The sequence below is a fragment of the Hemiscyllium ocellatum genome, chromosome 9 (assembly GCF_020745735.1).
Source record: "Hemiscyllium ocellatum isolate sHemOce1 chromosome 9, sHemOce1.pat.X.cur, whole genome shotgun sequence".
NCBI lineage: Eukaryota > Metazoa > Chordata > Chondrichthyes > Orectolobiformes > Hemiscylliidae > Hemiscyllium > Hemiscyllium ocellatum.
In genome coordinates this window covers 53,472,814-53,486,890 of record NC_083409.1, presented here as the reverse complement: position 1 = coordinate 53,486,890, position 14,077 = coordinate 53,472,814, and the positions used below count along the sequence as shown (strand labels likewise).

At 41.6% G+C, this 14,077-nt stretch overlaps 1 protein-coding gene across 1 annotated transcript in view; it reads left to right on the top strand.

Moving 5' to 3' along the window:
* ncf2 (neutrophil cytosolic factor 2) overlaps positions 1–14,077 on the top strand; it is a 45,352-nt gene that overhangs the window by 13,204 nt on the left and 18,071 nt on the right. Inside the window, exons 3-7 of the mRNA XM_060829752.1 lie at positions 2,716–2,798; positions 3,170–3,278; positions 7,929–8,063; positions 9,116–9,223; positions 11,452–11,511. Of these exons, the coding sequence (XP_060685735.1) occupies positions 2,716–2,798; positions 3,170–3,278; positions 7,929–8,063; positions 9,116–9,223; positions 11,452–11,511 (495 nt within the window). The remainder of the gene's footprint in view (positions 1–2,715; positions 2,799–3,169; positions 3,279–7,928; positions 8,064–9,115; positions 9,224–11,451; positions 11,512–14,077) is intronic.

The window sequence follows — 14,077 nt, the reverse complement described above, 5'->3', positions numbered from 1 at the left end:
AAACAATGGAGATCTTACTGCAAGAAGTGGCCTGCAGACAGTTGGCACTGAGTACTGCTGGTGATGATGGAACCTCACCAGGACAGGGTGTGGACGTTGATCTGCACCTGGCTTTCGTGCCACAATCCGGTGGGCTCTTTCAATTGTTATCCTTCCCTTTTCAACCTCCAAACTAAGGAATTCTGGGAACTACTTCTTGAAGAACTCCACTGGCCGCTTACCTTCTGTCCTCTCCGATATGCCAACAACGCGCAGGTTCTTTCTTCTGCCCGTTTTCAAGATTGTCGAGCAGATCCAACAGATCATAGACCTGTCTTTCCAGGGCTTCAATCTGGCTCTTAGAGGAGTCAGAGTCTGCCTCTACCCCTGCAGCCCGGCGCTCGAGCTCTTCGGTTCTTTTACCCAAGTCTTGCAGCATTGCAGACACAGGAGCTAGCTTCTCTTCGATTTTTTTTTTTCCCTGGATCTGCTGCCCCAAAACCACCACAGGATTTGGCCAGCTCCTCAACCAGGGTCTGGTGAGTGAGCAAGTCTGCTGCTTCAGAGGGTTGGGCTGTGGCCTTTGTTTGGTATTCTCCAGCTGCAAGGACAAAGGTAAGTAGATTTTTTTTCAGATTTCTGGCTCCTTTACTGTGCTTTTTCTCTCACCGTAAAATGTTTGAAATGGATTCTGGCTCTGCCGGATCGGTGTTGCAGCACGGAGCCTAGCAAATACGATCCTAGCAGAACACCACCATCTCGGATCCCCCCCTTTGTAATTTTTATAAATGGTTTGGATGAGGAAGTGGAATGGTGGGTTCATAAGTTTGCCAATGACACAAAGGTTGGTGAAATGGTAGATGGTGTGGAGGGCGGTTGGAGATTTCGACAGAATGCAGAACTGGACTGATAAGTGGCAGGTGGAGTTCAACTTGGAAAAGTGTGAAGTGATTCATTTTGGAAGATCAAATTTGGGCTAATACAGGGCTAAAGGCAGGATTCTTGGTAGTGTGGAGGAACAGAGGGATCTTGGGGTCCATGTCCATTAATCCCTCAAAATTGCCACCCAAGTTGAAGGGGTTGTTAAGAGGGTGTATGGTGTGTTGGCTCTCATTAGCAGGGGGATTGAGTTTGAGCCGTGAGGTTATGCTGCAATTCAATAAAGCCCTGGTTAGACCACCCTAGGATATTGTGTTCCGTCCTGGTCACCTCATTATAGGAAGGATGTAGATGCTTTAGAGGGGGTGCAGAGGAGATTTACCAGGATTGGAGGGTGTGTCTTTTGAAGTAAGGTTGAGGGGGCTAAGGCTTTTCTCATTGGAGCAAAGAAGGGTGAGAGGTGGCTTGATAAAGATGTACAAGATGATGAGTGGCATAGAGTGGGAGACTTCTTCCCAGGGCAGACAAGTGGGCATAATTTTAAGGTGATTGGAACAAGGTTTAGAGGAGATGTAAGAGGTCACTTCTTTACATAGAGATTGGTAGGTATGTGGAATGCACTGCCAGCAGTGGTAGTAGAGTCAGATATATTAGAGACACTTAAGCAACTGTCGGATAGGCAGATGGATGATAGTACAGTAGAACCTGCATATCTGTGGATTTGGTCTCCACTGTTTCAGTTATCTGCAGTTTACCGCCGCCTGAAAATATTACATGGAACATTCGGAAATAATTCCTGGAGCCGTCAGGGAGGTAAAGTTCCCATTTAAATGATAGGATTCATCACTATCCATGGTTTCGGCCATCTGTGGTAGGTTTTGGGATGGCAGTGATGGGGGGGCGGGGGAGCGGTGGGGAATGCGGTGATGACACCTGTACAATGGAGGCTATGTACATTAGTTTGATCTTACAGTAGATTATAAGTCAGTACAACATCAAGGGCCTGTACTGTGCTGTACTTTTTATGTTCTATTTCAACAAGTAATGAATGAAAATCAGATTAAAGAAGAGCCTGGGAGCTGTGCAGCACTTCAGTCTGACTGAGAGTCTGAACCCGGCAGGAGGGGAAAATATCACATCACAAAGTGATTTTACAGATCAAAGAAACACATGTAGCAAGTATTCTGGTAATTCTTACTTTCATTTAATTAAGTATAAAGTTAGAATAGATCAGCTAAGTAGTATAAAAAACTAAAGCCAAACTTTTAGTTTGTTATTTAATTACTATCTGGGTTCAATTAATTGATCAGATTCAGTGGATGAAGTTAAGTCAATAATTGTTTACTGAATAAAGGGCACCTATAGCAGGGGGATCTCTGGGGGGTTCCTCATGTGCATGAGTGTGGTCAGTGCCAGCGCTGGAATGAATGAATGAATGATTTTATTGTCATATGTATTTGGGAAAATACATCGAAAAGTGTTTTGCTACAATTTGAATTTTGGATTACAGAATGAATGAAAATAAATTACTTAAATAGAGCTTCATCTTCAGTTCAATTGACAGAAGAATAAGAAATAATGTTCCATTTTACAGTCCTTCTTGTTAAGCACAGCAGCTCTGGGCTGGATCCATTGTAGTGTATCCATGTGGTGGAGATTTGCTAATGGCATATTTCTCTTGTTTTGAGGCAAAAAAATGATTTTTTTTATCTCAATGGAACATTTATTATTGCATGAGGGCTATAACAAAACTGGCAGTGAATCATTGCAAAACACCAAAGCACCTCCAAGTAGAGCTGAGTTATTCTAGGAACATCTTTATTTTAATAAAAATAATGTGTACTCCTCATTCTCTAGGCATTTGATAAAAGCATCTGCAGGGATGAGCACTTGGCGGTTGCTTTCCTTCAACGTGGGATAACTTTGTACAAAAATGAAAAGTAAGTGCTTTGCTACTCTGTTTTAGAGTCAACCTGTAATTCTTCCATTTTAAATCAAAGACTGTCTGTAGATTCCAATGGTACTGCAGAGCAGCCAATTTGGAAAAGGTTGAATCATTTCTGTACAGTTTCAATAATGATTCAAAATTGTATTTCGAAACTATTCAAAAACACTATCAATGTGAGAATTGTAACAACTCGCCACACTGCTTGTACTTCAATAGTTCTTGATCTCAATTCTATATGCATGCTAGAACTTGCAACTCCGAGTTTCTTAATGGAAATATTTATTTAGGGGAAAGGTTGTTTGTGTAATGCATTTTTGGAATTTAGCTTTCTCTCCTTGATGTTGCTTCACGTTCTGTGTTCAGGTATGAAGAGGCTTTGAGGGACTTTGTTGAAGCCTTTAACCGTCTGAGAGGGAATCAGTTGATTGACTACAACCAGTTGGGCCTCCGGTACAAGCTGTGCTCTTGTCAAGTAAGTCCATTTAAAGAGGCAATAAACAACATAGTTAGAGTCAAGTAGGAAACAATGGAGATCTTACTGCAAGAAGTGGCCTGAAGAAAGCTGGCACTGAATACTGCTGAATAAACACCCTTTTTGTCAAACCTTCTCGTCTTACGCTCATCAGGAGAATCTAGAAGAAATCCCAAACTATAGGATGGATAACATTTACGCTGTAAGTCTGTCATATAGTATAAATGTTGCTTTCCCTTTTGTTTGGTATTTCTTGTGAATTGCTCTGAGTCCAAGATGAACAGCTTTGACAAAATCTGTTTTTATTTGTAATACGCAAGGTGTGAACAATTAAAAGTGACCCTCTCTGAAAATAAACCCCACCCTTCTGTAAAAGCATGGCTGTCATTGACATAAACTACTCGTGTTAAAAGGGATCTGAAGGTAAGTGTACTGCTGAACTTTGGAGGGACCATCAATTGTGATACAAATCGAAGCTGTGAACAGCTGCTCCTTCTGAGTTGTGCCCAGATTGTTGTGCATGTCCTTTCATTGTTAAAGCTGCTCCGTAAGCTTCCCCCAATGGCAGAGCTAACAGTGAAAAGTCAGCTAACAGATGGTGAGATGTCTCCACCTAAATTCTTCCTAATTTTAGGAAGTTTCCAAGTCTGACCAACAGCTGTTTGCTTGAGGATGGTATTGTTCACCTAAATGTTTCTGCATAATGTACATGATGATTTTCTGTAGTGGATACAGTCAGCTCTGCTATAAAGCAGTTATTCTATTCTTGTACAATCCCGTGTTATATGACAATCGCATAATAGCAGCACCATTTAAACTAATGGGGCCAGAATCATGTTGTAACCAACACACCCTTCAATGTTCATGCATTAGAAACCGTGTCCCTAATTTGTCAATCGTGTTACAGTGAATGCGCATTAATGAAATGCATGTTATAGCAGAATGACCTGTACTGGCAAAATATCAATTGATAAAAAGTCTGTCTTTTCTTGAAGGTTAGTTATTGAAGCATTTTAGGTGAGTACATATGGGATGTTTTGTATAGTAAAAGATATATGTCCTGTCCAACTGATGACCCTGTCTACAGGACAATGACGAACTTGTTACTGTTTCCAAGTTCCTACTCCGTCACATGCTTATGGAGCTGTGCACTGCAGACTGTTTGTCCTAGTGTGGTAGATGTTCCCTGAAAGGATGCCAGGACTCTAGGAGCCTGTTCCAAACAGTGAAGGTGGCAGGGAGGTTTTCTCTGATCTGTCTATGAGATACACCTGCCATTGTTATAATCACAGCCACAATGTATTTGTTAGCTCATCTGAATGAAGAGTTGTATTCAGAAAGCTCGAAGGAATATTCTGTCTCATCTATTATAAAGTGTCAGGTTAAACCAGCAGTGTGCAAGAATAGTGAAGCAATGTGGGAGTAATGTCAAAGTTCAACAATTGATTAGATTAGATTCCCTACAGTGTGGAAACAGGCCCTTTGGCTCAACAAGTCCACACCAACCTTCCGAAGAGTAACCCACCCAGAAACATTTCCCTCTGACTAATGTACCTAATACTATGGGCAATTTAGCATGGCCAATTCATCTGACCTGCACATCTTTGGACTGTGGGAGGAAACCCACGCAGACATGGGGAGAATGTGCAAACTGCACACAGACGGTTGTCCAAGGCCGGAATCGAACCTGGGTCCCTGGTGCTGTTCAGCAGCAGTGCTAACCTCTGAACCACCATGCCACCCCTGATGGTCAGCAAAAAAAACCAAATATGAGGAGCACAATTCAGCTGGGGCACATGAGAGTGCAAATACTCAACTTGTGAAAAGTAATGTGAAGAATTTATCTTCCCACGTGAAGAGTTAATCTGAGCAGCTAAACTGCCAAACACTCTGCTATACTTAGTTTTCTTGGACTGACATTTCAGTCGAGCCAAAAATGGAACATGATATCTGAGCTACTCATTTTTTAAAAATTTGATTTGTTACTATCATGTGTACCTAGATACAGTGAAAAGTTTTGTTTTGCATGCAGTACAGGCAGATCATACCATACAATGTGCATTAGGGAAATAGAACAGAACAAGCAATACAATGTTACAGCTGCACAGAAGGTGCACAAAGAGCAAAATTAATATTTAAATTTTAAAATTTGAGAGGCCCATTCAGAAGTCTAATAAGAGCAGGGAAGAACATAGAACATTACAGCACAGTACGGGCCCTTCGGCCCTTGACGTTGCGCCAACCTGTCATACCAATCTGAAGTCCATCTAACCTACACTATTCCATGTACGTCCATATGCTTGTCCAATGACGACTTAAATGTACTTAAAGTTGGTGAATCTACTACCGTTGCAGGCAAAGCATTCCATACCCTTACTACTCTCTGAGTAAAGAAACTACCCCTGACATCTGTCCTATATCTATCACCCCTCAATTTAAAGCTAAGCCCCCTCATGCTCGCCGTCACCATACTTGGAAAAGGCTCTCCCTGTTCACCTTATCTAATCCTCTGATTATCTTATATGTCTCTATTAAGTCACCTCTCAACCTTCTTCTCTCTAACGAAAACAGCCTCAAGTCCCTCAGCCTTTCCTTGAAAGATCTTCCCTCCATACCAGGCAACATTCTAGTCAATCTCCTCTGCACCCTTTCCAAAGCTTCCACGTCCTTCTTATAATGCGGTGACCAGAATTGTACATAATACTCCAAGTGCAGCCACACTAGAGTTTTGTACAGCTGCAGCATAACCTCGTGGTTCCGGAACTCGATCCTGCTATTAATAAAAGCTAAAACACTGTATACCTTCTTAACAACCCTGTCAACCTGGGTGGCAACTTTTAAGGATCTGTGTACCTGGACACCGAGATCTCTCTGCTCATCTACACTACTAAGAATCTTACCATTAGCCCAGTACTTTGCATTCCGGCTACTCCGACCAAAGTGAATCCCCTCACACTTGTCCACATTAAACTCCATTTGCCACCTCTCAGCCCAGCTCTGCAGCTTATCCAAGTCTCTCTGTAACCTATAACATCCTTCATCACTATCCACAACTCTACTGACCTTAGTGTCATCTGTAAATTTACTAACCCACCCTTCTACGCCTTCATCCAGGTCATTTATAAAAATGACAAACAGCAGTGCACCCAACACCCACCCTTGTGGTACACCACTGGTAACTGGACTCTAGGATGAACATTTCCCATCAACCACTACCCCCTGTTTCCTTTCAGCAAGCCAATTACTGATCCAAACTGCTATATCTCCCACAATCCCATTCTTCCGTGTTTTGTGCAATAGCCTACTGTGGGGTACCTTATCGAACGCCTTGTTGAAATCCATACACATCACTTCAACCGGTTTACTCTCATCTACCTGTTTGGTCACCTTCTCAAAGAACTCAATGAGGTTTGTGAGGCATGACCTACCTTTCACAAAACCATGCTGACTATCCCTATTCTTTTCTAGATGATTATAAATCCTATCTCTTATAACCTTTTCCAACACTTTACCAACAACTGAAGTAAAGCTCACTGGTCTATAATTACCAGTATTGTCTCTACTCCCCTTCTTGAACAGGGGAACCACATTTGCTATCCTCCAGTCTTCTGGCACTATTCCTGTAGACAATGGCGATTTAAAGATCAATGCCAAAGGCTCGGCAATCTCCTCCCTGGCTTCTCAGAGGATCCTAGGATAAATCCCATCCAGCCCAGGGGACTTATCTATTTTCACACTCTGCAGGATTTCTACTACCTCTTCCTTGTGAACCTCGATCACACCTAGTCTAGTAGCCTGTATCTCAGTATTCTCTTTGACAACATTGTAGTTTTCTAGACTGAATACTGTCGAAAAATATTCATTAAGTGCTTCCCCATTTCCTCTGACTCCACACACAACCTCCCACGACTATCCTTGATTGGCCCTGATCCTATCTGCCAACAACTTCTCATGTCTCCTCCTGGCTCTTCTGAGCTCTCTCCATAGGTCTTTCCTGGCTACCTTGTAACTCTCAAGTGCCCTAACTAAGCCCTCACATCTCATCTTAACATAAGCCTTATTCTTCCTCTCGACCATAGATTCCACTTTGTTCATAAAACACAGCTCCTGCGCTGTACAGCTTCCTCCTTGCCTGACAGGTACATACTTATCTAGGACACAGAAGGTTTTCCTTGAATAAGCTCCACATTTCTAATGAGCCCATCCCCTGCAGTTTCCTTCTCCATCCTATGCTTCCCAAATCTTGCCTAATCGCATTGTAATTGCCTTTCCCCCAGCTGTAACTCTTGCCATAACTCAAGAAGCTGTTCTTGAATCTGTTGGTTTGCATATTTAAGACTTTATATATTCTTCCTAAAGGAAGAGGTTAGAAGAGAGTATAACCAGGGTGGAAGGGGTCTTTGATTATGTTGGCAGCTTTCCTGAGGCCACAAGAAGTCAGTGGATGGAAGGTTTGGCCAGAAGCTGAACCAGGTATCGTAGAAATTCTCACATCTGATTCCTGAAAACACACCATACTCAAGGCTAATGAAGATTAATACACTTACTCCATGTTGTGCTTCAATAATTGCTGCTAACAGCTAAATTCTTACATGTACACAAAGGAGAAATGGCAGTACTCTGTACTTCAACTTTGACTGTTTCTTCTAGGTACTTCACAATGTGGCGCTGGCACACGCTGTGATGCAGAACTGGGACAAAGCTGAAGAGGTCCTAAAGAAAGCTATCACTTTTAAAACTGAGGCCAAACCTAATTATGTGGATCAAGCTCTGGAAGCTGTTTTGGTATTGACTTGATTCAAATGATCTACATCTTCTCCTTCTCTCATATGCCCACTGTACTTTTCTTATGTATTGTGCCACCTGGGTTACCAGCCTACCAATGTGGCTGAATTTCCAAAAAAACAATTTAGAATGTGTAGTTTTGCTTGTGGGAAGATGTCATTGTTTAAGTATCAGTGACTCCCTGATCTTGTTAATGTGAATGAAAAGAATCAACCAGTACTAGGATAGCAAGTAATCTCAGTGCAGCATCCACCCTCAAAATCCACAATAGGGCAGGGGGAAAGTTCACCTAAAAGGCTCCAAAATGCTCTAGGAAAAGCAATTGCAGGATCAGCCAATGAGAGAATAGTTATCCATGTATGTAGAATAGATAGACACTCTGAGGAGATGCTCCTCCAATCACAGACTCACTCTCTCTCATATTTACTGCTGAGTGGCTCATGAGAAACCAATCAGCAGTAAATACAGCAGAGAAGCAGCCTGGGATTGGAAGAGCAGTGAGATGTTAAGTGGCAGCAGTTAGTAAAGTTACTGGGCTGGAGGAAGTGAGACCTAGAGAGGGGAAGTAATGAGGTTGAGTAGCCTGGTGTATTTGGGGGTTGGGGGTTGGAAATAGAGTTGGAAATAGGGCTGTTAGAGGCAGGAAATGGGCTGTGGGGAGTGGAGAGAGCAGATTTAAACCCATCCACAAAGAAATGATGGGTGCAGTCCCAGCTGGATAATTTTTTATTAGTTAAGACATAATCACAGGCTTCATTAACATGCAGGAATGACAAGAATGAAAATTCTTTCCTTCAGTGGAGTTATACACTTGCTGGGTTTGTAGGCAATGTCTGTTAAACATTACTGAGAGGTTCCATATCTTGCATTGAATGATAAAATGACAAAATTTGATGATGGAAAGTTAGGTGAAAATAAACTTTGGAAGAGCTAAAAGCAATTCCTCTCACAGGACAGTGTGCCTTTTCAAAACTGCCTCCAGCATAGTTGGGAGGTATGCTGTGTTTTTTGTTACATGTTGTCTGGATCTGAACCCTGATTCCAATCCACAGAAGCGGGAGCTGTTTCAACTCCTCGAGCTGCCAGCAGGAGAACTCTTCAGACCAAAGAGGAAAGTTGTGGCCCAACTGGAAAAGCAGGACTTCCTGGGAGAGGCCAAGGTAATGACTTTTTTTTCCTAAACAAATGGCATGGAATGACTTCCAGACCTGTGGGAACTTCATTAGCTCAGCAGAGCTTCAGTCCCCTGTGGTGAAAATCAGATACACTGCAGCTGATCATAAACTTGCTCATTTAAAAGAAAACAAATAAATTGGAGGTTTGTAGCCTTGAGAACCCTTTCCAAAGCTGATAACTAAGGGTATACAAAGTTCAAAACCAGAGTTTGGGGAAAGAGAGAATAAGAGAGTAGGATTATTGCTTCAACTCTGAGGCATATCCTGCTGGTGATTGTGGCAAGCTGCAGAATGCACTGCTGTGAGTGAACATTAACAGCCTTTATGAAATATAACTACCAGACAAGGGGATTGAAGAGAGGGCATCTTCTGGCTCAGGCTCCAGCACCATCTAACCTGACAGCACGTGGTACAGGGGCAGCATGGTGGTACAGCAGTTAGCATGCTGCCTCACAATGCCAGAGACGCGGGTACAATTCCCACCTCAGGCAACTGTCTGTGTGGAGTTTGCATATTCTCCCTGTGTCTGCGTGGGTTTCCCTCAGGGTGCTCCGGTTTCCTTCCACATCACAAAAGATGTGCAGGTCAGGTGAATTGGCCATGCTAAATTGCCCATACTGTTAGGTGAAGTGGTCTGGGTGGGTTGCTCTTCGGATGTTTCCACACTGTAAGTAATCTAATCTACAACCACACTGTTCCTTTCATACATGCTCAGTTGCTATTCTTAGAGTAAGCTTTATTCCGCAGCAATTAAATTCTTAACCTGAATAATGAACATACCCTTACAACAAGATACAAAATTACTGCAAAATATTTATTTGGAAGTACAGAACTGTGTTTTAAGTATTTCTGGATGATTGCTGATTGCCCGGAGGTATGGCAACACCAAGTTGGCAGATGGTATAATCTGAGAGAGTTGGACACTGACAGCACCGCGTCACCAGCATTTGCAGGGTATGCCTCATTTGGCCTGCAGTGAGCAAGATGGTTTAATGTCGTTAGTCCCCTTGCAAAGATCTTCTTGTCCAGGTCACCAAGGATCAAATGGGTGATTAAGAATGACTTTCTCTGAGAAAGGTTTAAGAGTGGTGCTGGAAAAGCACAGCAGGTCAGACAGCATCTGAGGAGCAGGAAAATCAATGTTTTGAACAAAAGCCCTTCATCAGGAATGGGTTTTTGTCCGAGATGCCGATTTTCCCTGCTCCTTGGGTGCTGTGTGATCTGTGCCTTTCCAGCACCACTCTAACCTTGACTCTAATCTCCAGTATCTGCAGTACCGACTTCCCCCTTTCTCTGAGAAAGGTCCTTCCACGTCTTTAAGGTGAAAGTGGATCAATATTAGAAGCTGAGGAAAGTACACTGCCGTTGAGAAAGAGCCAGGGAAAAGCAATTTGTGTGGATTGTTCCATTGGAGTGGATGCAGTCACGTCAAGTGGACTGATAGACTCACTCTGTGCTGGAGTGGTTCTGTAGGAGTGTACTGGCTCACACTGGCATTGTTCCCATGGTGACTAAGGTCTGATAAGTAACTGCTGATAATTCTAACTCTGTGTAACAAAACAAATTTAGTGTTTTACATTTCTTACAATTTTAATTTCTGTTGATTCAATTGCAGTAAAACATCAGGACAGATGTAAAGAATGTTGCTGAGTCACTCTCAGTTAAGCCTACCTATGTTGTGTCGAGCATGCACATTCCATTATTATAGTGACAAAGTCCACCATCCACGGCTCCTTTGATATAGAAGCCACCCAAGTCCACATGCAGCATGACCCTGACAGTATCCAGGAGAAACTCCGCAATCTGACAGCATCTAGAGAGAAATATCAAGTCAATGTTTCAAGACAAATATGACTTCTGACCACTGCGAATGTTATCTCTGTTTGTCTCTCCATTGATGCTGCCAGACTGAGTTTCTCCAGAACCTTATATTTTTATTTTAGATTTCAAGAGGTCACAGCACTTTAGCTTTTATTTAGTAGACAATATCAATCTTAGGTTAATAATGTGTAAGAATCAGGAAATAACTGTTTCCAACAAGAGAGAATCTAACAGTCACTGCTTGACACTCTCTATGGTATTACCACTGCTGAATAAGTGTGTGGTTGTTAACTAAGTCAGCATTGTTTAGACGATTGATCTGACAGGACATTCCTCCAGCATGCAGAGATTACAGACTGATTGCAGTTGCTGTGTTTTTTCTTGCATTCCAGGTGGTTGCATCAATCATCGACAAAGATGCATTCTCTGGTTTCGCTCCCCTGCAGCCTCAGGTACATTTCACTTTATAAAATAAAAGAAAATGCAATGAACACATGGTTTAGACAGAGGTATTAATTACATAAATTAATCTCTTGTTTTCAGATTATAAAGTAGACGTAGTCTTACCAGACTATGAGGTTGCTCCCACACTAGGGGGAGATGACTGATGGTGGTTTAACGTGAGGGTCATCATGCCTCAGGAGAAGGGAGAGGTTAGAGGAGAGCCTTTCACCATAACCTCAGTTGGTGCAGAAATTGAACCCACACTGTTGGCATCAGTCTGCATTGCAAACCAGATATCCAGCCAACTAAACTAACCAACCCCCAGACTGTGGACTTAATGCAACAGTTATTTTTGTTGGAAATATAAGCCTTAAAATGTCTTTGATACTAAATGAATGGTACAGTCTCTGTACATAAGGAATGAATTTTGGATTAGCTAGTTCCATTGATTCACTGAACCACTGTGAATCCTCCCATTCCACCTGTCAGAAATTCTATTAGTTTTGAGGCCTTAAGTATATTAGCAAAACTGATTTACAACTAATCAATTCTGAGATCCCAGAATGGAATAATGCTCCACAATTTGCTTTGGTATTGAATTTAATGGCTGCTAAATTTGTTAGGTTTTGAAAAAACGTTTTATACGTTGCTGAAAGTGTATTTGGATGAGGTTAAAGTGAGAGTGAAAGCTGGAGTTGATAAAATATAGACCTGGAAAATGTGGAGTCAAAGCTGACATTGGAAACCCAAGTGAACAAGGAAAGCAATATATCTTCAGAGTGAAGGATGGGGAAGAGAACAGTGTAATTGAGAAAAAAGTGCAAGGTAGTTTGGGTAAATTCATTGGCAGAACAGGTGCAGAAAGAGAAATAAACAGAGGGGGAGAAAAGGATTAAATTAAGAGAGAGAAGATATAAAGAGCCAGAAATAATAAATAAGAAAAAACTACATTTTAAACTCTCCGAAAATTCAAATACAGAAGAATGAGAATCTGTTCTTATACTAGTTAGTTTATGGTGCCACAGGATAATTTGACAGTCAGTGACATATATAATGTCATTCAATGCACCCTTAATCTGGAATGGGCAAGATTCAACCTTCTGCAGTGAGGTTAATAGTACACTAAGCAACTACAATGACTTCATACAAATCAGTGATGAGGTAAACATTGAGATATTGTTTCAGCAAAGCTGATGGGAGAGCAACATAGTCCTGAATGGTGACTCTTATCTGAAGTTGTCTGTGTATACAGCTGAGTGCCCATTAGCCCCATCATAATATTGACAGGAAAATTCGGGGAGCTCTGTCATTTATCTATGTTTCCTAATGGAACTAAGATAATACTTAAAATTGTAAAGATTGTGCTACTTTTATTGGTCAAGGTAAAATTATAAGTTTCTACAGCTATTTATACATTGATATATGAACTAGAACTTTGATAGCTCTTTAGATTTCTAGGTCTTCCTTTCTCCTCCTGTGTTTATTTTACATTCACTTTCATAATCACTCTCACTCTTTCTCAAATTGATGGCCTCTGTGAAACAGCCAACTCTCTGAGCCAGCATAGGGCTGCTGCTCTCTGATATCTACTCACTTGCGTTTGTCATTCACAGCTCATTTCTTTCCTTTTGGTTTCATGGCATACTCAGAGACTCACTGCTCCAAAACATTTTACCAGCCACGTATTGCCTGAACTTCAAAAGAACAGAAGCAGCCATGATCTAGTTGAATGGGGAAGAGGCCTCGATGGCCGAATGGCTTACTCATGCTCCGATTTCCCATGTTGTTATGTTTTAGATATGATGAAATGTAGGAGTTTGAAACAACTTACAAACTTTGTTTTCTCTTTCCTTTTCTGCTCCTGACCCACACCAACTTGTTTTGAGGTGTTATTACAAACCTCTGGAGCAAATGCAATCCAACATGAAGCAGTGGGATATCTTACCTCCTTTGTGAGTCTGGCTTATGAGTGTTGCTGGTCAATTAATCTGGATTATCTTCAATAATTAGCACAATACCAATATTCCAAATCAGACCTGATCATCTTTCACTTCCTTGCTTAACAAGAATCTACCCATCTCTACTTTCAAATATTCAATGACCCTATGCTTGACCAGCTCCTGAAGAAGAGAATTTCAAAGTTTCACAACCCTCTGTGACTTCCTGTTTTCCCCTTATCTCTGTCTTTAAAAGTGCATCTCTAAGAAACATCAGGATCTTACACATTTCAATCAAATTGCCCCATGCAATTCTGAACTCTAGTAAAATAAAGCCACTTGGTCAAATCTTTCCTTATAAGAACTTGCTCGTTTGAGGTACCAATCTAGTAAGCCTCTTCTGATCCACCTCAGTGCATTTATATCTTTTCTTAAATGAGGAGACCATAACTCCATACAATAGTCAACGTATGGTCTCACCAGTGCCCTATGTAACTGAAGCATATCATTCCCTCTTTTGTTTAATTAATGCACACCCTTTAGATCTTTCTATAATACACCTTAATAATTCCTTTACCAACCTATTCAGAGGTTACAAACCTCTGGACCCAGTGGTGCTTGAACTCAGGCCTCACAG